Raw genomic sequence first — 25,013 nt, 5'->3', positions numbered from 1 at the left:
GTGTTTGAGTAGAACAACTTACTGCAGTCAGTTCTAAATCAAGATGCAGTGTCATTATCCCTGTATGAAGGTTTTAAGACACTTTGTTAGTGCAGGGATGAAAAATTAATATGGGGTTCAGAATTGGCACTGCTCTTCAATTTTTGTCACAATCTTAATTTCCTTTTGTGGAGTTTTGTTACTCTGATAAAAATATGCACCCATGTTTTGTTTTTTTTTTACATTTTTGTATGCTATTATATTTTTCTAGTCTAATCCTAACATCTTTAGATTCATCCATATTCCCATAACTACCCTCTCCATATGCTTACACTTACTGCTCTTCAATAAATGGAACGTGGATTAACTTTCCAGATTCCAGTTTAACTGTCTTACCTACTGCTTTTTTTTTTCCTTTGATCTTAGGAAGCATCTTTTAAAAGTGCACTCAAGGGCGTTGAAGGCTTCTGTTCTGTAGAACATTTGACAGTGTCCAACTGTGTTGATAGAGGTGTTTATGCAGAATTGTGGCTGTCCTTGACAGCTCACTATAGCCTGCTTCAAAAGAGCAGATGCTGCACATGCAGAGAGAAAGCACTTGCCAGAATTTCTTGGGAAAGCATTAATGCTTAAAATAACAAAAAGAAACTCTTGTAGCAAATGAGGGAGCTTCTTTGCTGGTGCACAAGGACTGAAGCACTGGAAATGCCAAAGAGTGACGTGGATGGGAACTCCAGATGCCCAGGGTTGCTGTGGAAACGGGATTCATGGCAAAACTCTGAAAATCTTGCTGATTGCAGATTGTACAGGATGTAAAGTCTGTTCACTTTCACTGGCAGACTTGGTCCTGTTAAGAGGCTTAGGTGATTCCAGGGAGATGAGCTGTATCTCTGGCTTTAAGCATCAGCAAGGGGTGACTGAGAGGGACAATTCTAGTTGCAAGATGCAGCACTTGGTACTGTCTGGACTGCACACGGCGGTGAGACAGATGGTGCTGAGGATGCCTGGAGAAGGCAGCAGGCTAGTTGTGCATTGCTGCAATTACTCTGGTACTTGGGCCCTGACTTGCAGGTTTTTCAGTTGGTCTAGCAAAAAATCTGGATTTGATGTTTCTAATTGTGCTGGTGTACCTTTCAAAAGATGCCTTTATCCTTGTTTTGGGATCCTTTGGGTTTTGGGACAGAGTATCAAGACTTAAGAATTTGTAAGTCTGGGTTCTGTCATGTGCTGCTTGGAGAGGACTTGGGCAAGTGTGGGTGAAATTATAAAGGTGATTTCTTATTTTAGGTGCTAAAATTTTAAGTTCTAGACATTGCATTGCCCAAGTGTATGGTGGGCAAGTTCTGCAAAGGACCTTCCCTGCTTATTAGTGTCTGATAACCTCAAACTATATGTTCAAATTTCATAAATTTAAAAATTATACAGCTGCTGGATAATCATCTTACCTGAGGAATTTTGCATGATATTTTCTTCTGTGCCTCTTTTGTTCTGACATCTGATCCTACCAGTTCCAGTCTGTGATTTCTAACATGGACCAGTTCTAGGAAGACAGCACTGCTTTCCTCTGTCTTTCTTACTTCCTTCGTCAGGCACAAGCAAACACACATTACAGATGGATTGGACTTCTGCTTGTCAGCTCAGCTTCCCTGATGGTTCTCTGTGTGTATTCTCTGATTACTCTGGCACCTTTTTCCTGCTGGTCTCTGATTGCACTGCTAGAAAGGTCTCATCTAAGCCAGGTTTCCACATTCACCTTACGCCAGGATTTGTTTGCTCTGTGTTTTGAGAACCTCTAGGACTTCTGCAGCAATGTGGTCGTGATTCTTTTCCTCTCATACTCTCTTTGGGTCTGTTCCTAATGCTTCTCCAGACTCAGAGTCTGACTTTTTTTACAGAAGTGGCCAGCTCTTTCCCATCCCTTGTTTCCTATGTTGATAGAAATAGGAAAAGAACAGGCATGAACTCATCCAGAACTTTCGAGGCAAGGAAAACAAATTGGACCTTGGTGTTGGAAGCAGATGGATTTTTCCACAAAACTATGCTAGCATTGCCACTTCAACAGTGGGGTAGATTTAGTTTTTGCTTAGGGAGCACAGCTGCACTCAGAGCACAAGTGATCACAGTATGAGCTCAGCTGAGGCAAGATGCCTGAGTGATGGGGAGGGCTGATGGGAAACATCTGCTTTTGAAGCTAGTAGCTCTAAAGCAGCTGTCAGAGGTGTCCTGTGAGTTTCCCATCTCTGGACTTGTCTTCAGCTGTCAAAATTAATTATGCTGGAGCCCCCCTTCCAATGGGACACAAGAGGAGAAATGGCAGCAGGCTGTGAGGAAGGTGTGAGGTGTAGTTTTCGCTTTCCCGCATTCTTGTTTTTTTTACAGCTGTTTGGGGGATAGTGAGGCCCCAGTGAGATACCACAGGGTAAGGGAAACCCTTTTATAACAGATCTTTGCTTCTCAGACTTCTTCTGTACTTTTTGTATGCTCTAGAGATTGTCTGCACATGTGTCCTCAATGTTTTCTTCTTCCCTTGCTTTGACATTTTTTGTGTGAACTTATCAAGCCTTAATTTTCCTTTTATTTTCTGTTTGTATAATGCTACTGGGACTGTTTTTATAACATTACTTCTGGATTTGGGAGTATTTCCCTGTCTGCTTTGCACCACCGTCAATGACATGTGGCAAGGTAGAGGGGATGTGGGCCTGAGTGTCCTTATGCTAGTACAGGAGAGCAGATATATGGGGAGTGGATATACATGTGCGTGGCTGAACCAGCTTTGCTGGAAAAATAGCCATGACCCTTTCTAAATGGGGTGCTCGTACTACACTCAGCTATGTCATCTGAAAGCTCTAACTGGCAAAACTCAGCCCAATGTCTGGGTTTAAGCCTTTTCAGGTGAGTGAGGTCTGCTGCTTGCAGGCCACTTCCATAGCAAAGCTAAATTACAAAAGCAAATCACCTCTGTATTTCCAAGCCCTGCTGCACATGACAATTTATACAAGATGTTTGGGCAGGTCAGAGACCCAGTCCTTGTTACCCACTTTCAAACGGGGTTCTGATTTCCAGTATGGCAAGAAAAAATGGTGCTCTAAACTGTTCCCAAACCAATACTAAATAAATTGATTGCGTCCATCTTCTATATCCTTCAGACCCTCTTCAGTTACATTTGTTGCATAGACTCACTAGACTTTGGCTTATAAACTAATTGTTGCCCTAAGCAATTTTGTTTAGCTGCTTGTATGCATTCAAAACACTAAAGCTGGCTCTGCTGAGAAGAGTTAATCACAGCTTTGTCCACATAAAGTTACTTGATATCTTGGGGGTTGTTGACCAAACATGCCTACAGGTCACTGGCTGTGGGTTTGCCAAGCCAGAGGGCTGTGTGGTCTTCCTGTTAACATTTATTTCTCATGTGGTCACAGGGCTGGTGTGTAGTCCATCTGCAAAACAGTTTTTCTTTATTTATAGAAGTGCTTGAATCTTCCTTTTTACACTATTTTTATATGAGAGAATAACTGATGTTGTTCTTTCTATGTTCACAGTCTGAAGGCACACGGCTGCAGAAGGACCTCCGAACTTACTTGGCTTCTGTAAAAGGTAAGATCTGCATACACATAGGATTGTTTCCCCCTCTTGTGCTCACCTATGCAGTGAAGTTTCTGCATCTTTCCCCTTCCTGGTGTTTCCTCAGGTGTGAGCTGTAGGAAAGGTCATCCTTGTCTGAGTGGGAGATCTTTCAGAATCCTTCAGGACCAGATGGGATGGAATGGGGATGTGCTTTGATGTCAAACAGGTGGTGCTGTCTTAGCAGATAGACTCTCCTATCTTCTGCTAGGGGAGAACAAACACAAAGGGTTTGATACATCTGCATCCTCTGTTCCGTTCTCCCTCTGGTTATTTTCCATTTCTGTGTTACCAAGGGACAAATGTTCTGTAAGGAGGAGCTTAGTATTTGCTATAATGCTCCTATGTCCCCATTCCTCAGGGTGAGGGTTAAACTGTGAGGAAAACACTATTTCCTTCTTTCTGAAGCAGTTACTTCTTCTTTCCTAGCCATGCATGAGGCCTCCAAGAAGCTGACGGAGTGTTTGCAGGAGGTTTATGAGCCTGATTGGCCTGGGAGAGATGACACAAATAAAATAGCAGAGGTAAGACTGTCCAGGGTGTGGGGGTCATCAAGCTTGGCCTGTCAGTGGAGATGTCAGTGGAAGCTATGTCCATGAGCCATATTTGTTCAGGCAAATGGCTTCGCAGAAGACTTGGAGAGACAAACTCAGCATTGGAAAGAAGGGAAAGCTGAAGGGGATGTGGCCTGTATTTTTGTCTGTGTAGGACACTGCCCCCAGATGCTTGGGTGCTACACAGAGCCATATGCTTATGCCACAAGCAATTTGTTCTCCCAGCAGTGGCTAAACAGGGACAGAATGCCAAAAGAGTCAGTGGTGTCATCGGGGTGTATTGCTTATGCTCTGTACAAGAGAAAGGAGAGGTTAAATCTATGGCCAAAGCATGATCAGAGCAGCTGTTGTGTTGCTGCAACAACCTACCACTCAGAGCAGTATCACCAGCTGCCATCTTTTGTTTGCAACCATGTTTGGCTGAGCCATGTGTCACTCCAACCTACTGTTCTTCTCATCCCTTGGTGAGGGGATGTCTGTCCAACTTGTCCAAGCTTTCTGTGGAGCTTATGGCACAGCCTGTTATTTGACAGTATGGATCCCCCTTGGGTTGTGTGTGCAGTGGGTCCAGCTGGAGGTGGGTGCTCTCTGCTCTCTTGCCCAGCTGTTCTGTTGAGCAGCACCTGTGGTAATTCAGCTTTGTGAATCCATCTGCCATGAGGCTGCAGGACTGAGCTTATCTGCAGCTGTCTGTGGCACTGAAGCAGTGGGGAAGAAACAGAGAGGAGAGCAGGAGGAGGATTCTTCCCTTCCTCTGCTCTCCCCTGCAGAAAAATCTCACCTGAAATAACATCTGCATCTTGCCCAGGAAATACTGGCTTCAAAGCAGATAAATCAAACAAAACCTGAACATTTCCAGGTCAATTCTTGCATTAACATGGAAACTTTACATTAGGAAGTGCTGTTATGGTAAAAAATGGAGTGGTAATTCAGCTGTTTTGTCTTAACTGTCTCTGCTGGTCTTGTTTCTTTCTGAGCCATTGCAGTGTATACTGGGAGACTGACCTTCAGAGAATTGAAGCTAGAGAGTTCAAAGGGAGCATGAGTCCTGAGACCTAACTGTAGGGGTCCTGCCTCTGATGATTTACAGGATTGTTTCCAGCTATCCACCTCCCTCTTTAATGTGCCTTTGTTTATATTTCTCTCTTTTCTCTCTTTCAGGAAAAGGCAGACAGGAGAAAAGTGCAATTCCTGTAAAAAAAAAAAAAAATTCTTTCATAACCTGGGCATTTTTCCTGAACACTTTAGTCAAAAACCTTTGTTCAAGTGGAAAAACAGGAGAGAGGGGCAATTACCACCTAATCCAAGGTGTTGATGGGAAGCTACTGTGCCTGGGATAAGATCTGTGCTTAAGTGTGCACAGGTTAGGGCACAAAGCTTGGATGTGACCTCCATTAGGCTGTGGAGGTTGGTGGTGTGAGGGCCAAAGATGGCAGGAAGAGCTTTCTGTTCATTGTCTTCCAGAAAGCTGTGTTGTTATGAAAAGCAGAAATGGTGCCTAGTGGTATCAGGTGTCTGATTTTTGTGCTGGGAGAAGGAGGTGAAGCCATCCTGGCCTCCATCTTCCCTTCTGTTGTGTGGACTTGGGCTGTGGGGGGAAAGACAGGACCTCAAAGGAAGGTTCACAAAGGGTGCTGTGTCCTTGCAGAGATCACCTGAATTAGCAAGGTCAGGCTTTCCTCTCTGTTTCCACGTATCTGTAATGACCTCTCTTCTCAAGTAGTTTCTCTGGTCCATAGTTTTTCCAAATAAATTACTATTTCTTAAGAACTCTGGGGCACTGAAATTGTTGACTGTAGCACTGGTGGAGAAAAACAGAAATGCAAAGCTTTTTGCTCTTAATAGTTAGCTCACTACTTTTGTTTTTCAGAACAATGATCTCCTCTGGACGGATTTTCATCAGAAGCTGGTGGATCAGGCACTTCTGACCATGGATACGTATCTTGGCCAATTTCCAGATATTAAAGTAAGATTTTCTTTAAACCTTTTGATCTAGAGAGTCACAGCAGATGAAACCTCTTGAGAATCAATTTCTTGCTTCCCCATCTTCTTCAGGAAGATGTGTGTGCTGTGCTGCTGCAAGGTCTCCTTTTAGAGCAGCCAAGATCATTGCAGCTCTGGGTCGTGTGTAAAAGTTATGTACTCCTTTTAGGCTTGAAATGAGAGTGAAGCACCCAGGGGAAAGATGCTGAAGACAACATCAGTGTGAAACAGGAGAATCCATTAAGTTTCTTATTGTGCCACAGTGCAGAAGGGCTGTGTTAGCAATAACTCAAGCTTTTAGGCTTTCTTTCCAGTTTCTTTCTTTGGGTTTTTAACTTCCTTCTAAGTAAAAAGCATTGAGGAAGTAGTGAGTGGCAAATGTGCTTTGTAGGTAGTGGCTGGCATGGAAGGCAGATTTCTGTGCATCCCTTTAAGTCTTCTATGTCTATAACCACCCTTTTGCATGAAGAGGGAATATTGGATATTTCTGAATATCTTCTATATACTGGATATCTTCTTTTGAGGGAAGATAGTATCTGAGGAGATGGATTTGAATGCTGTTCTCTGCTTTCCGCCACAATTGTCTTCTCTGTATGTTTTGAGGAGGTAATGCAGGATATGTCTTCACCATATGGAAGTGGTAGTAATGATAACACCATATGGGAAGTATCAGCTTGGCTTCATCCCAGCAAAAACAACCCTTTCCCCACCACATCTCTCAAAACATTTGCCAATATTTGTCACTTCAGGAGGATCATGCTGTACCAACGGGGGGTAGGTCACAGCCCTGTAGAATGAGCCCTCAGCAGCAGTGTCTTTGCCTCCTGCAGCTTCTTGGTTTTGCTTCATTTTTCCACCCTCTTCTTTCCCTGGAAATGTGAAGTGGTGAAGGGCAAAGAGGCTTACTGTGGCTTTCCACCTGCTCAAGGCCGTAGAGCTGATCATTCCCCATGCTGTGATGCTGTGTGCCTCAGTTGGCAGCACAGAGGCTCATGCACTGCTTCCTAAGCAGAAGGTTTTATTTCAGGCTCGTTATAGACTCAGACTCCTGCATTGTTTCAATCCAAATAACATCTTACCATCTTTATTGGATACGTGTTGGGTCACCTCAGAGTGTCATGTTTCTTCCATGCTTAGTGTCTTTGGGATTTTTTTTAGTTCTGCTGGGGTCCCACTGGGGCTTTATGGTGGAATTTTAAAAGGAGCACAAGACTGGGACCAGCCAAATTCCACCAAAATTCATGTTAGGCACTGACCTCACATAGATGCCCTCAGCTTTCCAAATGGGCCACTAAGGTGTTTATTACCAATGTCCCTTTGTCAGTGTCCAGATAATGCTCTAGAAAATGGGAAGTTAAAACAATTTTATGCACCATTTAAGTAATGCTTTTAAGAGAGCTTTACTCACCTCTGCTTCCCTTCCTAAAATGAGCGAGAATTTGGTTTTCTGTTGGTTCCTACAATAAGGTATGGATGTGTTTCCCAAGAGTCTGCTATTTGTTTAAAAAAGGCTTTCACTGGCATAAATTTTAAAAAGTCAGCATGTTATTATTGGTAATTCAGCTGAATGCATCATCCTCCTTACCCCAGAGCAGTGAGTAGTGCTCACATCAAGTCTGGTTTCTTCAGTTGGTAGAAATAAATACTCTTGCTGAAGGTTGCTGCAGTTTACAAAAGCATATTTTGGTTTCATTTGAGCAATGAGAGCTGTTGAGGATGACAGGCAAAAAAAGCCCAGTTTTATGTGATTTATAGAATATTTCAGTTGATTTTGGTTGTTGTGGTAATCGTTTCCTGTTTTGTGTTTTCCACAAAAGAGGATTTTCTGCTTTTCCTGGAATTCTGGCATTTCTGTGCTAACAAAACGTGATTTATGGAGAGAAGATTATTTTAATTTAGCTATGTGAAGGCCTGTATTTGGTTAATGGCCCAGTAATACAAATGTGTGATGAGTGAGATCATGCATGTATTTTTTTTTGTTAAATTCTAACATATTTGGAAATCTCCTTCACTTGAGGAACTGGAAAAATTGCCTGATTTTTTTTGAGTTCCAACTGGATCCACAATAGGAAAGTGAAATCAAGAAATTTTTGTACTTAAAGGGAATAATTTTTAAATGTTGGGTGGGGAGGGGTAAATAAAGCCTCCCTGTCTTCTCTAACATGAAAAACGGGAATGCCAAAGGGACTTCATCCTTTCTTTGCAGATAAGTATTTCTTGCTCCTTGGAGTTAGGAATCTTGCATAATCTGTAGTATTTCTGAGTGGAATTTGGCCAAGGTTGCAGAATATACAGTAAGAGTAGAGATATCTGTCATGAGCCCAGAGAAGATAGAAGCCCTAACACAAGCTCTGAATAGCTGTGGAACCAGTGATTTTCTGTCTTGCACTGAAACTGGTACCCTGTTTTACCCTGTTTTTACTAGGTTTAAAATCAAACACCAGTAAGTGGTGGGGAGTGAGGGAGTTAGTTGTGGTGATTTGGGTTGTGGGCTTTTCTGTGCTTTTTTTTTTTTTTTTTTTTTTTTAACAGGGGCCTAAATTAAGGTGGATTTATTGCAAAGCAGTAAACTCTATTGGAGTTCAGCTTTTAAAATTAGAAAGTGGTGGGTAGCTGCAGCTCTCCTAGAGTCATACAAGGAAGCTTCCCACCTTCCAGGACTGGTCTAGGTCCCATTGCTGCCAACACAGGCAACTGTGTGATAGGGGTTACTCTAGGAGAGCTTGCAGTGTATCTGTACCTTGAAAGCATTTCTATGTACTCTGGTAGAAATGTGAGGGTGAGGGCTAGAAGGGGGCTGCAAAAAAGAGCAGGATTGACCTTCTTGAGGATGGATCATTTTGAATCAAACTCCCTGGTGAGGTGGAAGGGAAACATAGAGGTGGCTGTTTGCCACGTCAGAGAGCTGGGCAAAACTCCAGCTATCTCTTCCAGTCTGACCTAGAGGAAAAATCCTTTCTCCTAAATCCTTAGTCTGAACATATGTCTTATCTGCTGTGTGTATAAGATGCAATAACTAGCATCTTGGAGATTGACATACTGCTGGAATTTCCTTCTGACACCCCATGTCTGTGGTGGTGGGGGGCGGGGGCCAGTGTGATGTCAGGGAGGTGTCTTCTAGTGACCTTGATTCCCAAGTGGCTCAGCTTCTTCGTGATTTCTCTGTTGGAGTGAGCTGAGCACTGCATGTGGCTGAGATCCTGCAGATCTGCCCTGACTCACACAGAGCTGCATCAGCCTGTGCTGTAAGGGCAGTGGAGCATGTGTAGATGTGTGAACTGGTCCCAGCTGGTCTGGCAGAAAGATCAGCCTTGAGTGTGGTTTTGCAGCTTATCAGCAGGAGGCTGGGGATAGGAGACCACATCTTCCTGCCAAGTGCAGTGGAGAGGGGGATTTTGTTTTTGCAAGTAAATCCCAATCATGATTCTTCATAGGGTCCCTGGGTGCTGTGGTTAATTAGAAACCCTCCTGGCTCCTTGCCATGCCTTTTCACTGCAGTTCTCCAGTCTCTCTCTAGTCTGCTGATTACTGACACTGGCCCTGGCTATTCAAGCTGGGGTCATGCTAAGGTCAGGCTGGGAAGACCTCTTCCTCCAACTCAGACGTCTGGAGTGTTTGTAGAGAGCACAGGCTTGAGGGTCTAAGGGAGACAGAAGGTTTATAATCCAGTGAGCCTGATCTTTGCCAAGGTGAATCTCTGGAGCAGAGAGCCTGAGGCACCTTAGATGAAGAGGGGTAATGGAAGATCAGGCCTCTGTCTGTTCCAGATTCTCACCTATGGACCCAACAGGACTCCATTCCTGAACATGAGTCTGGTACATAGTTGGCCCCTTGCTCAGGTTTATTATGGCTTCAGAATGTCTTGCCTATTAGTGCCACAGTGCTACACGTTTTCCTTCACACTTCTGTTGCTTAATGAACTAGGTACAATGGACCACTGCCTGTGGCTCTAATCACTGCTGTCTGGACCTCCTGTTGCAGGGTCCAAAATACTGTTCTAAGTGTACCCTGAGTACATGGATGAATGTTTTTGCTGTACTGGCAACATAAATGTCTTCTTTTGTTGAACTTAATCTCTTGAGTTTCCATACAAACTAAGATTGTGAGCTGGTTAATTAGAGTCTGGTTTCAGTCCTTAGGAGGCCCTGAAAATGATGAAGCAGGTGCTGGTAAGATGCAGACACATGGGGAGGCTTAGGAAGCTCTGGAGCTACAGTTCTGAAAACATTAATTTCATCCAGAAATGGAGCCTGTTGTTGGTTGGATCCCTTTGGTTTCTTTGGCTGGGCAACCTGTTTGGAGTATTCAGTGAGTGTCTGTGTGTGGGCAGAGCATGGGGTGCTCAGGAAGTTGGGTGAAGAGGAAGTTTTTTTTTTTTTCCTTGAAGGGGCCTTGGGGTTTCAACTCTTTTCTCATTTTTCTTAGTCTCGTATAGCAAAGCGGGGAAGGAAGCTTGTGGATTACGACAGTGCCAGACACCATTTTGAAGCCCTGCAAACTGCAAAGAAGAAGGATGAAACCAAAATTGCAAAGGTAAAGCAAGCAGAAGTTAATGCAGCCATCCTTTATTTCATGAGGCTACTCAGCAGTTTTTGGCTCAGGTGTCATTGCATCATATGTGTGTCAAAGCAAGTCCTGGTTTTGTATGTAAGGGGTGAGGCCAAGCTGGTGGTGCCTTCTGTTCAGAGCAGTTCTGCACTGTGTTTGGGGGTGAAGAGCAGCCTGTCCCTAGGGCATGGTAGCCTTATTGGTGTGTGCCTGTGGGATCTTTGCTGTAGTGAAAGCGTTTATTGTAGAAATTCATCTACTCAGGTTGGTACCTGGGAACCTGCACCAAAGAGGCTGCCCACCTTTGTTACTGCTGCACTCGTTCATGCTGCCCCAAATGCTCCTCATGTACGACATTATTAACAAGGGGTTGTTTGTTGCTCTTTTGTTAAAGTATGAAGAACAGTGCAGTTTGGAGAGTGAAATGCTGAGATTTAGGGGTTGGTGCTCTGTTTCTGGTTCAGCCTGCCAAAGTGTCTCTCAGCACTTGGTCAGGCTCTTTGCATTAGTGACAACGTGCACTGGATCAAAAAGAGGAATTTTGTTTATGACACAGCATGTGAAAAGGAACTGACTTGATTGATGTTTCATGGTATGGTAGCATACACTGCAACTCAAATGTTTTTGGGTCCAGTATATGGATATTCTTTTCCCCCTCAGGACTCCTGCCACTTACTGCTAAACTCACAACCCACCATTAAAATAAAACACTGTGGACTTTCAGCTGTTGCATGGAAATAATTATGGTCATTAATTAATCCTGACCTTTCTTTAAGGAGCTCTTACTTCACAGCCATGACTTGGAGTAGGGTTGTCTGTGTGCTAGGTCACTAACAACTATATCTGTTGCTCTTTGCAGCTGCCTGGCTGGTCTGCAGTATCCCAGCCCACAATGGAGCATTAATTTCTGCTAAACTTGGCATGCTTCAAAGGATTCATAACTGATTGGTCCCGGGATGTTTGTTTTTTCTCGCCTTGGTGATACTGGTTTGGCCCGGCCTTTAAATACACTCTCTGTTGTGACTCTAATTTTTTTATTCTAAAAGATGTATGTTTGTGTCTCTCTTGTTCTCTGTTTATTTTTTTTTTTCTGTTTTCACTCAAACATGCTCCCATCCCCCAGCCTGTTTCGCTGCTTGAGAAAGCCGCGCCCCAGTGGTGTCAAGGGAAGCTCCAAGCTCACCTCGTTGCACAAACTAATCTGCTCCGAAATCAGGTGACTGCTGATCTACCTGCCTCTAACCCTGCATGTGCTATTTTGGGCTCTAGATTGTACCATGCAACTAATCCTTGGCAACATTCACTCTAGTCCCTTCTGTTAAGTGTGTCCTTGATATTCCTAAGCTACAGTGGACATGTAGAAGTTGCTGACCAATCATTTGAGCTCTACCTGCCCAATTGATTTCTAATCATGTGTGTTAATACTGGACTAGTGTTTTCTTCCCCTAAAATGAAATGAGGATGAAGAAAGGGTATGGAATAATGCCAGGATAATGCCAGGGCAGGAGGGCATTATGTTGTAATGTAGTTTCTTTCTCTTTCATCTAAGAGAAGCAGTAAATTCTTATTCTTGCTATTAAAAAAAAAAAAAAAAAAAAAAAAAAAAGAGGAAAATAATTGGTTTCTGTGTTTCTGCTATTGAGTAAAGCCATAAAAAACCCCCACATCACTTCCAAAGCAATTTCTAAGGCTGTTATGTTGCAACATTGTCCAGTGGTAAAATCCAAGTTTCCAAAGTGGGCACTGTCCTGCCTCTTGTGGTCTAGATTAGCTGTTTTCAGGGTGCCGAGGTTCTGACTGCAGAGAAGAAGTGGGCCCAGAGCAGGAATTTGCACCTCGTGTAATGAATTCCAGCAGCTCCAGGGATGAGGTTGTGGTTGTGTCACATGGCAGAATTTGGCCAAACATTTTCATTATAGCATCTTGAGGGACATGAGAACAGTTCAGAGAAATTGCAGGAACTAAGAATTTCAGTCCTGCTTGCATGAGAGAACTGTAGCATCCTGATGAAATCTCTCTTGGTATTTGCCTTGGAACTCCTTAAGGATTAGGAGGGAGCTGGCAGAGGACAGTCAGTGAGGAGAAAATGCTATCAGTAGGCAAGGGATAGTAAATTTATGTAGACTGGGAGAGGGCCAGTTACCTGCTCAGGAGTTCCTGGTGAGCTCATTTGTTCTCATTCAAATGCCTCTAGGTTGTCACATTCCTTGTCAGTGAATTAATTGCAGTTTAGAAGTGCTAAATCCCTCACACCTTGGTGAAGCACCTGGCTTTTTCACAGTCAGTGTCTGACTGCAGATCAGGGAAAATACTGTATTACCACACCAATAAAGCCTGGGGAAAGAGCAGCTGTTAGCATAAGATGTATAGCAAAGGAGGAAATATGTACTCATTCTTGACTGAAGGGAGAGGGACATTTGGCAAGCTGCCGGGGGCTTTTCCCATGCCTCAGAAGTTGTGGTTCTTGACTGGTCTGTTTGGCTGGTGATATTGCTGGAGGACTAGAAAGCAGATATGAAATTATCTCAAGCCACACAAAACTGAGTGAGCTCCTGAGGCATTTTTGCTCTTAGACTGTCTGGGGAGACTGGGACTTTTCAAACGAAGTTATGATTATTTTCATAATATGTTATAATATGTTATGAAAATAATCATATATTATGAATAGAGATATTTTCAAAGCAAGTCCTCCTTAAAGTTTTTCCTCTTTCATTATTGAACTAAACAATACAATTAACAACCTTAAGTTTTTGTTTCTACTTGGATGAGTCTTTAGGTTCTTTTTTTTTTATATATGTTTTTATTTTGATTGGGAAGTAACAAGAAAGATTTAAATAAAAAATATGAGTTTGTATTCTGAACCTGCTGGTTTTGCAGATTTTCTTCACTAACATAAGCAGGCAGGGAAAAATAGGCTTCAGTTTTTACATTTTTGTGAAATGTAAAAACAGCAGCTTTGCTACTGTCTCTTCTTCCTTAATAATTTTACAACCTCCAAGCAAAAATGGGGTCAGCAAGACCTATTATTTCTACTGTAAAACCAAACTCCTTCCTTCAGTATGCAAACTCCTGGCCTTTAGCAGATATTAACAAAAACAACACAGTGGGAGTTTTCTGTGAAGTCTCCCAGGAGGATTGCTGTTGCAAGCTCTCAGTTACAAATTTTGGTTACTCTGCTTTTTGAAACAAAAGGAAAAATGGCATAGAACAGCAAATTCTTGCCAAGATCCCCTGAAATGATGAGGACAGAATTAAGAACAACGTGATCCTGTGGTGACAACAGAATGATATTTATGCTGTAGGACAAAGCCTGCAAGTTGAGTCCTGGACCCAGGTCCTCTTCTGAGATGCAGGTCTGCCTGGGGTGGGGTACTCAGCTCTCCTCTTCCCCCCTGCCACATGGGTGTGCAAACTATTTGCTGAGAAGTGTAAAATTTCCACAGTTCACAGCATTGTGTTTGAAGTGAAATGGTCACCACATTGCCTGAAGGCACCAGGCTGGATATTGCCCGACACCTGTGGGTGGTGGGATGCATGATGGTAGGAATTATACTGGGCAATAACAGCCTCTCTGCAACCACCAAACTGGTTGTGCTTGGGCCTCTGTGCCTTGACTAGAGGGAAGGTCAGAGAAGCCTATGTGTTATCCAGCTCCTGCTCAAAACTCCCTTTCGGGCAGGGAGACGAAAGGAAGAATTTTCTGAGATCACAATGTCATGGACTTGGGAATTATGTCCTTTTGCTTTAGTTCTCCATCAGGCTGGCAAAGATAACAGCTGAAATAGTGCACAGATATGGTAGCAGTGGGCCCTGTTCCTGAAACCTCTGTCTTTCTTTCCTCCTTTCCCCCCTGTATTGAATGAGCTGGCTACTCTTCTAGTGGAGCTCATGACCAAGCTAATGTCTGTCTTTGGCTGGAAGCAGTCAGGGCTTTCCAAGTATCAGGACCTCTGCTTCCAAGCAAAATTAGTCCCACTGGTGAGAAGATCCCTGGGCTGACAAGGAAGTGAAGAATCAGATCAATGCTCTATCTCGGACTGAGAGCACTAGCTGAGCCACAGGCAGTAGATGGACTCCTGATTCCTACAGCTGCTCTAGAGTGAATGTTGCCTGTTACTGATTCTGCCTTTGCCTCAGGATGTCACATTATTCACACATTGCTTTCTAGGTTCTTTGACCTTCTGAACAGGTAAATGAGAGAGAAAGAATGTTATTCACTGTATCTGAAAAACTAACAGCATTCATTAGTGCCTCCATCTCCCACTTACCTCTTTTTTTGTTTTGTGCAAACTCTCAAAACATGTTTGTTAGTGAGTGTAGCAGTGAAATACAGGGGTTTCTGGGTGGAAGCATCATGGCCCCTTCTTCCCCTGCCCGTTCCTCATCAACTCTGCTTAGCTTCTGAATACCTCCCGTTGTGGATTTTTTTGGGTGAGACTTTCTCTTCTGGTTGAGTACAAAGTCTTAGCTTTTGGCTGTAATGGGTGACCTCCTGAAATGTGGAGCTAGCTGGAAAGTAGGAGCTTCTGTTGCATATATCTGTCACTATGGAGCAGTTATCTGGATATCTTTAATTTAGTTGGCACAAAGAAGATAAAACCTCAATGCGTACAAGGGGTAAAAATCTTACTGCAGGCTTATAGAAAGATCTACTTCCCCAGTGGCCTGTGGTGTCTTTACAGAGCCCTGAGGAGTTGTGGCATTCCTGCTGTTGTCACACACATTAGTAGGCATTCCTGCTGACCTGCCTGTTAAGATGTGTCTTCAAGTTGCTCTTACAGGGATTTGTCATCCTGTCTGCCATAGCACAGGGGTATGGGGGAATGCTGTGCTGTTGCAAATTACAGAATAGAAACACATTAGTTAGCAAGCTTTGAGTTTTAAGTGAGGGCACTGAAAAGAGGAAGAAGTCACTTAGGACCAATAGGGGAAAGGGGAAGTGCTTGTTGCTGGTGTCTGCTATCAGCAGCAGAAACCAGGGTCATCCTTTGTGTCGCTGAAACCCAACAGAAATCATGTGTCAGTGTTGGGGTCTGTCAGAGTCTAGGTCAAATGAATAGATGAAATTTAAACTCTCAACTTAGAGAATGAGGTCCTCTACAAGACGTATTTCGTGTGGTGTTGGCCAGCAACCAGCCAGGGATTGCTCTTGATCCTCATCAATGAGAGTTTGTGAGTGTTGAACCCAAGCCCTGCTGCTCAGGGACTCCAGCTTGGCTTCCTGCTGTCACATCATGCTTTGCCTTCCTTGCTTCTCCAGTCAGCTTTGTGAGGGAGCTGTGTCAGCCAAGGGTGCAGACCTCTTCCACTCCTCAGAAGAGATGGGGCTTTGGTGTGACCTTACCTGAGCAAAGAGACTCCACAGATGGGGGAGAATCTCTTCTTCAACACCATTTGGGTTGCATTTAAACTTCTTCAGAGACCTGGCAAGGAGTGGGGGTGGCCACTGTTATATTCACCTGTATCCAAGCTGGAGGCTGAACTGCCTGACCAGCTCAATTCAGTTTTTGAAGTCAGGGAAACTTAAAGAACTTAAAACATGTAAGTAAATGTTTGAATTATTTTCTGAGTATCCAAACAGGGAAATCCATTGAGGGAAAACCTGAGAGAAATACTGCAAGCTGAAAGGGCATCAGGTCACTTGTGATGCAACCCTGGTCCCTGGGAGACTCATTTGGGATGGAGCTTACCCTATGCCAGAATTTTGCCTGGTCTGCCAAGGAGCAGCACAGTTGTCCCGGCCTGCAGGGTACTTGTCTGTGCTGAAGCTGACAATATTCCTTCTCTGTTATTAAGGCTGAAGAAGAATTGGTAAAGGCTCAGAAGGTGTTTGAAGAGATGAACGTTGATTTGCAGGAGGAGTTGCCTTCACTATGGAATAGGTGAGTTCTAAAAGGCTCTTGTATAACAGTTCTCTGTAGCTTGGGCTGGGTGTCTGCTTTTGTTTTCTAGATCACCTCAGAGCTGTTTCCCATCTCAGGCTTTCTGTGCTTTGCTTCATCATCCTTGTGAGAAACAATTTTACTACAAAGAGAAACTGTTTCTGTGCTATCAGATTAATGTTTGCCCCACCAACTCTGCCCAACTTTCCTGGACAGTGGCCCAGGTTCTGCTGTGAGCAGGGGACAGAGCAGAAAGTCATTGGGATTGTGGGTGTGGAGCTGGATGGATGGAAAGAACAAGTGGGTATTCAGCTGATTGGTTAAGGGAAGATGAGATGTCAGAGGGGTGCGTGCAGTCACCGGGGTTGGAGAGAGTCAAGAAGTGATGCCTTGATCACTGTGTCTTGCCATGCAGGCTTATGATACCTGCTGAAGCAGCAGGTTAAGAGAAGCATGAGAGGACAGGTTGCTTGGCTTTGGGTCCCGCTTTCAGGTTTGGGCTGTTGAGGGAACAAAGACTAAGGAAGGATCCTGGTGTGGCTGCCTGATTTTGCCGCTAAATGTGCTCCTGGCTATGGGGCACAGGACCCAGTGAATAACTTGTGATTACAGCTGTCCTCTTGTGCTCTGTTTAACAAATGCCGCCAGAGGAAAATGGGATGAGTAGGAAGACTTGAGAGACCATGGATTTGCCATAACCAGTGATTATGGTAATGAAAAGGGAGAAGAAAGAAACCAGGGTCAGCATTTAGCTTGGAAGATGAACTGGAGGGCAGCAGCTGATGTATGGGGAGATGACAGTGAAAAGCAGGCAAAATCTTGCTAGGAGTGTCCCAGTTTCTTATTTTTAAATGCAGTGATCACATCTGTGTTGGCAGTGCTGGTGTGTAGGGATGGAGAGGGTGGGCAGCAGCAGGGCAAGAAAGCAAAGTGCTGATGCCTGCTTTCAGTCCCCTTTACTCCCAGCCTGGGTCAAGAGTCTGCTCAAAGCAGAGTGCAGGCCTGGCTTAGGAAGGAGCTGGAAGGGATACCAACATCTGGGTGATTGCATGTGCAGAAACATTGTGCCACTGGCCTTAGGGAACATCTCCCTCCTGATGTTGCTCCTCAGCTGGGTGCTGGTACAGCATTCCCTGTTGGCAGCTGCTGGGGTTTTAAGGTGCCACAGGTTGTTCACAGTCTCTTGCTATCTAGCTGATTCTTTGCTTTCTTGTTGCTCTCTGTGTCTGTCCTGTGCTTTTTTTTTTTTTTTTTCTTTTTTCTGCCCCTGAAGCAAACAGTTCATGCTTTTTTGCTTCTGTGCTGAGGGATCTCAGAATGAATTAATATCCGCCCTCCTGCCAATTTTCCATTTCTTTCTACACTCCATCTGCTTCTGTCCTTTTCCTTTCCATCACCTTACCACTGTCTCTCTTTTCTTTTTCCTCTCTTTCCTTTTCTTTTTTCCTTCCCTGCCCTCTACCTCCCTTTCCATTTAGCCAGCACATGTTCAGATTGTATCCTACCTGGCCTCCTCCTCACCTTGGACATGTTTGCCCCACACCTGGCTTTTTCTCCAATACTCCCTTCACACTTCTCTGCCATCCTTCTCTCCAGCATGTGTGAGGTCTGACAACCAAACCAACTCAACCAAAGTTGTGTTTGAATGGGATTGGTGGGTGGGAGGTAGTAGAAGGGAAAGAATTTGAAGGTTTTGGGAGAGCATTGTGTCCATTAAGAAGGTCTTTCTTATTTTTCATTTGGCAGTCGTGTTGGTTTCTATGTCAACACATTCCAGAGTATAGCAGGCCTAGAGGAGAACTTCCATAAAGAAATGAGCAAGGTAAGGCAACCAGCAGCTTATCCTACTTATACATAGTCTCCTCACTGTTACTAAAAAAACCCTCACAAACATGAGACAAAAAAAAACAAAAACAAACCCCAACCAAAACAGGAAAAAATGCTGGAAAAAACAGAGTGTTTGCCCTATATCACAGGAAAGTGTTAAGCCTTAGGTTTTTTTCTGAGCCACTTGGGAGAAAGACAGTCTGAGATAGTAATGTAAAGAAACAGAGCACAGGGAAGAGACCACAAGGCTATGTAACAGTGGGGAATTTGTGTCAGTTGGCCAGACTTGTTTGGACATCCACAGAGATAAGATAAGCCACTTTCAAACCAATCTTTTGCTGCCTTTTTGAGTTAATCTACATTATGGATCTGTAACCTATTACTTGGGGCCTCTCAGCCTGGTATGCATTTGCCACCTGATTTGCTGCCTGGCAACCCTCATCTCTCCAGCAGTGGGGATAAAAGCAGCAGGGAGTCTGCCAGCATGCAGGTTGGCTCAAAGCTGAGATACACCTCACTCCAGTCCTTCAAGAAGGCACTTCCCAGTAATACCTTTCTGCTTTGGCTTCTTTTCTGCACTGTGCATATAAAGAAGGCATGTAAATGAGTGCTTAGCATGGCCCTTGTGTGGACTACCAGTTGGCTACAAATTGGGAATCACAGGAGCAAGCATTGCTGTATCCTGATGGTGGCAGGCTGGATCCTAACCCATCAGAAACCTCAGAAACAGTGTGGGAAACCCCCCCCATTGCCACTTTCATTTACAAATATGCTCTTGTTCTTCCCCGTACAAGCTAGAGAAGTCTTGAATTCCTTAGGTCTATGCCCTGTTCCTAAGAGTTGCACGCCCTCTGTTGCATTCCCTCCCCTCCCAAACGTCATCCTGACAAAACAAGACAGCCGCTAAGCAACAGGCAACATTATACTCCTTCAATTCCCAGCAGTCAGGGGCCCTCTGCCTTGGTGTAATGCATCAATTTTGGGCCCTGCTGACATTTCATGGGGACCTTTCCAGTTAATAGCCTGCTCTTCTCCACTGAGGGATGAACTAACTGTTAAGAATAGGGAGGATGGTTATAATTATCAGTTTAATGCTGTTAACTTACATTGAGCAAAACATGGGAAAGTTGCTTGTTAGACAGGAATTCTCTTCCTGTATCATTCTTGAGTTTTTCTTTCCTGAGGAGTTTTGTATGAGAGCAGGGATTTTGCTTTGTTCCATGAGAACCATCTGTTTCTTATTACTGCTATAGCATTCAATTAACTGCTGGTGTTGCCTGCACGATACCTCCAACATTGATTGCATTGGATCCCTCCTCCTACCAGTGATAAATCTGGCATCTCATCTTGTTTGTGTATTGGCTGTTTCAGAATAGGAGTGTCTGGAGTGAATACTGCAGCTTTTGGTAGCAGGGAGAGTTAAACCCTCAATACTGCATTTCTGCAAAGATCTCCAAGTGCTGCCCAAACCTATATGGCAGCTTGTGAGGTCAAGGCTTCTTGTTGACTGGAATTCCAGCTGCCTATGTTTGGTCAGCCTGTGCAGACCAGCCCAGACTCTATTCTCATTCTTTTTCTTTTGTGTTTGTATTTTGCAGTTGAACCAAAACCTCCATGATGTCCTGCTGGGTCTAGACAAGCAGTACTCAGGCAATGCCTTCCCTGTTAAAGCACAGCCCAGGTCAGTAACTGTGGGAGGGGAACAGTGTTTTTCCCTTCAGCAGGGCAGGGGAGGAGGGATAGGGATGTCTCTGCCCAGGGGTATTGAAATCTCCATGTTGTCAGCTGGGGAGTGATTTGACTACCTGCATATTGCCAGCCAGTGCCCTCCTGAGACTTCCTAGAGCATGTACAGATTGCACCTGGGGCTGAGTAGCACAACATGATACCCTCTTACTTTTATAGAATAGCATCTGGAGGCCTAAACTTTCACTAGGTGCTGATGTGTAGGCAACTGTCTCTCAGTTCTGCTTTTATGAAGCTGAATCCCATGCACTGATAGTACTGAGCTGCCCTTCCTTCTAGGTACAGCTGCCCAGCACCAGCCCTACTCTTCCTCTCACAAGTTTCCACCATCTACCTGCAGCTTGTGAACTTGAGGGTCAAGAGCCCATTTGTTTTCCCAGACTCCTATTTGGTTCTCCAGACTTGTAACCACTTATTTACCAAAGCCTTGTGCCCCTTGGTCTAGCCTCCCGAGGTATATTTATTTCCATTTTGTGTGTTGCAGAAGTGGCTGTAGCCTTACTAAGGTGAGGTCTTCTGGCCTCAGAGCACTTCCAACCTGCGTGTGTGCAGGAAGTGTGTCCTCCAGGCCCTTGGGTTTTTTCCCTCAGCTGAGTCCATTCCTTATGGTTAAATGCAAGTCTGCACATTCTCTACCACTGAGAGGGGAGGGAGAGGTCAGGCTTTGGATGAGGCTGTCTGGCTCCCATCCAAACGTGTGAGTGATGAAACAGTGTTGGGCTCTGGCTTCCAGCTGCTGCTAATCCCACGTGCTGCGTGAGCAGGAGCACAGCCCAAAGTCCTCAATTGGTGTATTGACTGAGGGAGGAGGTGAAGTCAGCGTGAAGTCAGGGCAAGCTGCGCTCTGAACGCGTTGATTCGAAGGGCCAGATCAGCTGTTGAGACCTCTCTGCTCCCTTGTCTCTCCTCCCAGTTTAACCTCCTGTTGCAGTTGTGTACAGGCAACTTCTGTGTCTTGTTCCAGTGATATTTGTGGTGCTCACTAGCTCTAAAGAAAGAGGACATTTGAGTTGAATTTGGGCCCTGAATTTTGGGTTGCTAAAAACAAATTTTCAAGATACTTGTGGGAATTCTTCCTTTGAAAATGATCTCTTCCTCTCATATTAGCATGCAATGTCTGTTAATCATAGCAACCCAACAAGACTAGAGCACAAATCTTATGAGGAGTGGTTGAGGGAACTGGGACTGTTTAATCTGAAGAGGGAGGAGTTTTTACAACTCAGTCTTTACAACTACCTGAAAGGAGGTTGTAGTCAGGTGGATGTTTGTCTCTTCATCCAAGTAACGAGCTCCATAGGACAAGAGGATATGGCCTCAAGTTGTGCCAGGAGAAGTTTAGATTAGGTATTAGGAACAATTTATTTACTGAAAGAGTGGTCAAGCACTGCAGCAGGCTGCCCAGGGAAGTGGTGGAGTCACCATCCCTGAAGGCACTAAAAAAAACATGTTGACATGGCACTTCAGGACATGGCTCAATTAGCATGATGGTATTGAGTTGATGGTTGCACTTGATGATCTAAGAGATTTTTTTTAACTTGAATGGTTCTATGATTCTGTTCTATGATTCTAAGACTGAAGCCCAGTGAGGAGGCTGAGATGCCCATCCTCTTGCTGATGTATGCTATATTGTCTCTGATTGAAGCACCCTTCAGAGTCCTTAGAAGGGGTACCAGGACAGATGAAGGCTATAGCCATTGCACTGTCTAGCTCCTTCCTTCTCTTTTCTTTCTTCCTCAAGGAAGTGACTGCAGATTGTAGTGACAGCCTGGTCCAGATAAGTTTGTTGTTGTGGCATGAAGTATCTGGCCTGAAAGAGCTTCCAAATGATAAATTGTCTGTCCTCATTATTTTTGCTAGCTTCAACTGGGGCAGTAATGGGTGTCTCAGCTGCAGCTGTGTGCTCTTTGGCTGGCTACAAGACCACATGGCCCTAAAAACTGAAAATGACCACACACTGGGAGGTTCCCGTGCTGGCAGCAATATGGGTGCTGCTGCTTCATCACTTACTCTATGCATCTCAGCTGAGTTGCCAGACCTGCCCCAGAACGACTCTGTTCCTCCTGAGTGCAGTGGAGCAGGGTGTTGTAGGAGGATGTATCAAAGGTTTGCCAGAGTAGTAAATATGTTTTGTAGTGAGCAGGAAATGCTGTGAGGCACTTGTGTCTCCCCTGCACATCTGGTCTCTCATCATGGCCCAGGGCTGGAGTGAGAGTGTACGGGAGGAAATAGCCCTCACTGATCTGATTGCTTGTCATGGCCTGCAGCAGGAGCAGATGCTTCCCTAGCCCTCCTCTACTGGGAAGGGGATTGGAGAGGGATACAATGGCAGGAAATGAATGAGGAGGTGTGAGAAGAGAGGCAATTACCCGTGCACATCATTATGGCATTCATGTGAGGCTCTGCAGAAATATTACTGAGGCTGATGAATCTGATGCTGGCACAGTAGCACAGTGCAGCTGATAGATTTCTGGAAACCTTGGATGTGTCTGGGATGTGTTTCTCAAAGAGTTTGAACAGTCATGGCTCAGATGTGTAGAACACCTAGGAGATCCATAGCATTATGCTAGTGCAATTGGATAAAGTGGGAAAAGATACAGCAGGTGAGCTGCTGATTAGGTTCCATGTGTAAGACTGAGCACTGATTTGATAAGGAAAGGAGAGTGGAGAGCTTGTTTCTTGTGTACCAATATTTGCAGGTAAGAGTAAGGAGCTGTGATTAACTGTGAGAAATGGACATTTACAGTTATCTGCTGGTGTATACTTGTTCCTTTTTCTTATTTTCCATGTGCACTCTAGCCCCATATTCAAAAGAGCAGGGAAAACACTTGTTTGCTTACATAGTTGTAAATCTTTGGTAGACACAAAAAGCCCTCTCCAAACCAAGCCATAGCTTTCTAGGAACCAAGGGAAGTGTGTACCTGTTTCTATATGTGTGTGTGTGTGTGTGTGTGTGAGAGAGAGAGAGAGAGGAGATCTTGTCATCTTGATTACAGTGAGCTTTTTGGCACCAAGTGAACGGGTGCTTGGAAGCTTAACTTTTCCTCCCTGGTTTGACTGTGCCATCCTCAACAGAAAGAAAACTAAACTGTTCGCCAGGCTGAGGAAAAAGATGAGCAGGTACCGGTACGGAGAGCAGCATTTCGATACGTGTTTGATTTAGTTCCTAAAACTGGAGAGGCTGTTGCTGGACTCATAACAGCCTGGCACGTGTTAACTCGGTGATGGGAGAGGGGTCCTTTGCATGATACCGTGTGTTCATGGCCTGTTGGGTCCTGCTGAGATCTTTGTGTGTCTGGGTAATCCCATTAACTGCTTGTGTGCCTGGTTTGAATCCTTGCTTCTTTTCCAATGTAAGAAGGCAGCGTGAAAGCTCAGGCATTGTCTGTTAATTTGGTTTTGTGTGACTAAAAGCATGGTGCTGGGTTTTCTGTGGAAAATAGGGCAATTTTGGTGATTAACAACTTCTAGTTTTACCCAGTAGGGCTTGCCTTTTTGAACAGGCCTGAAATGCTGCATTCTCATTCCCTTCCCTGGCCAGGGAGGACCAAAAGGCAGGTCCTTCACACTCAGAAGTCCTGTCCTCTCTACCTGTTGCAGTTGGTAGGATGATGAGATGGGAGAAGGACACTTCCAGCTTTACTTACTCTGTTCTTGAGCATCCTCACTATCTCGGTCCTTCCATTTATAATTTTGTGCAGGGATGAAGGAAAAGGAAGCCTGTTGTCTTGTATAAAAAGTAATGCCAGCATCTTGCCTTTCAAGTCAGTGATGGCATGGGATAACATGGATTGCTACAATGTCTGGAGTTACCATAGCCCAGGCCAAGGACTCTGTCAAGAGCATGACCTGGGGCAAAGTGCTGCAGAATGGCATGGAAATTTCCTCTACTTTTTGTTTTTCTTAACCTCTGTGTTGGTGCTCCCTCCATTGGGTCCTTATAGGAAGGAAAAACCAAATCAGAATAAATTCTCAAGCAAGATGCTGTCCTTCCGGCAATAAAAATGAGTGCTGGTGGATCTGGATCCTTGCTTTTCTGATCCTGTCTTCCCACTGGTTAGGGCAAGTCACACAAACCTTCTGTTTGTCTCTGCTATGCAACTTTTGTAGAACAGGAGATTGGAGGGTGGGGAATAGTAATTTCACAAGGAAGTTGTTGGGTGGATCTTGATTTTGTATCCTCAGATTAAAAGTAGGGAAGGAATGTTTTGTGTTGTTACTGTTTTGAGGCTTTCTACTGTAGGAAAAGGAGGATTCACAGGTGCACTTCTCTGGATATCTCTCTGTTCCTTGGTTGGGCCAGTGTTGTACCTGCACCAGGCAGGAGGTCCAGTCCCTGAGAACAGATGGATGCTACAGCAGAGGGAGAGCTAGTAGACCTGAGCTTGATGAGCTCTAGCCAAAACATCCTGCCAGCAGGTAAGGTGTCTGACATGGGCTATGCTTGGGGTTTCTGTTGTCAGAGCAGCTGCTGGGGTCACAGAGAAATGTGCAACCCCTGGTGCAGGGAAGGAAGGTGTGGAACTTGTTAACTCTTTGATCTGCAGCAAGAATGTAAATTTGTGTCACTGTATGTTTGGGTATGTAGGTGTTTTTCCCTCCTTTTTCTTTTTTCCCCCCCTTCTTTTTAAAGATAATTCTCCAGCCTGCTTTGGTGCTAAAAAATAAATTGCTTTTGACTAAATGACCTTCTCTAAACCTTAGCTTAGATACCAACCTTTTTCTTTTTCCTTTTCTTTTTTTTTTTTTTTTTTTTTTCTTTTTTTACTTGAGAACTTGGCAGGAGGCAACTGGTCTGTTTTTACCATATATTTGTAAGTTAAGTTTCGTTCTCTAAGGTGAGATTGTAACAAGCACATGGAAACCCCATCTGCAG

At 44.3% G+C, this 25,013-nt stretch overlaps 1 protein-coding gene across 30 annotated transcripts in view; it reads left to right on the top strand.

Annotated features, from left to right (window-relative positions):
• Window positions 1–25,013, top strand: part of BIN1 (bridging integrator 1) — a 95,835-nt gene that overhangs the window by 44,111 nt on the left and 26,711 nt on the right. For 10 of the 30 annotated variants that reach the window (XM_071746780.1, XM_071746777.1, XM_071746776.1 and 7 more), the window contains exons 3-11: window positions 3,519–3,573; window positions 4,030–4,124; window positions 6,025–6,120; window positions 10,563–10,670; window positions 11,809–11,901; window positions 16,482–16,567; window positions 18,314–18,389; window positions 19,993–20,075; window positions 23,213–23,263. In XM_071746780.1, the coding sequence (XP_071602881.1) occupies window positions 3,519–3,573; window positions 4,030–4,124; window positions 6,025–6,120; window positions 10,563–10,670; window positions 11,809–11,901; window positions 16,482–16,567; window positions 18,314–18,389; window positions 19,993–20,075; window positions 23,213–23,263 (743 nt within the window). The remainder of the gene's footprint in view (window positions 1–3,518; window positions 3,574–4,029; window positions 4,125–6,024; window positions 6,121–10,562; window positions 10,671–11,808; window positions 11,902–16,481; window positions 16,568–18,313; window positions 18,390–19,992; window positions 20,076–23,212; window positions 23,264–25,013) is intronic. The other 20 variants (XM_071746767.1, XM_071746765.1, XM_071746781.1 and 17 more) reach the window with 5 other exon arrangements.

This window comes from Heliangelus exortis, chromosome 6 (genome assembly GCF_036169615.1).
Source record: "Heliangelus exortis chromosome 6, bHelExo1.hap1, whole genome shotgun sequence".
NCBI lineage: Eukaryota > Metazoa > Chordata > Aves > Apodiformes > Trochilidae > Heliangelus > Heliangelus exortis.
This window is presented reverse-complemented; position numbering and strand designations above follow the sequence as displayed.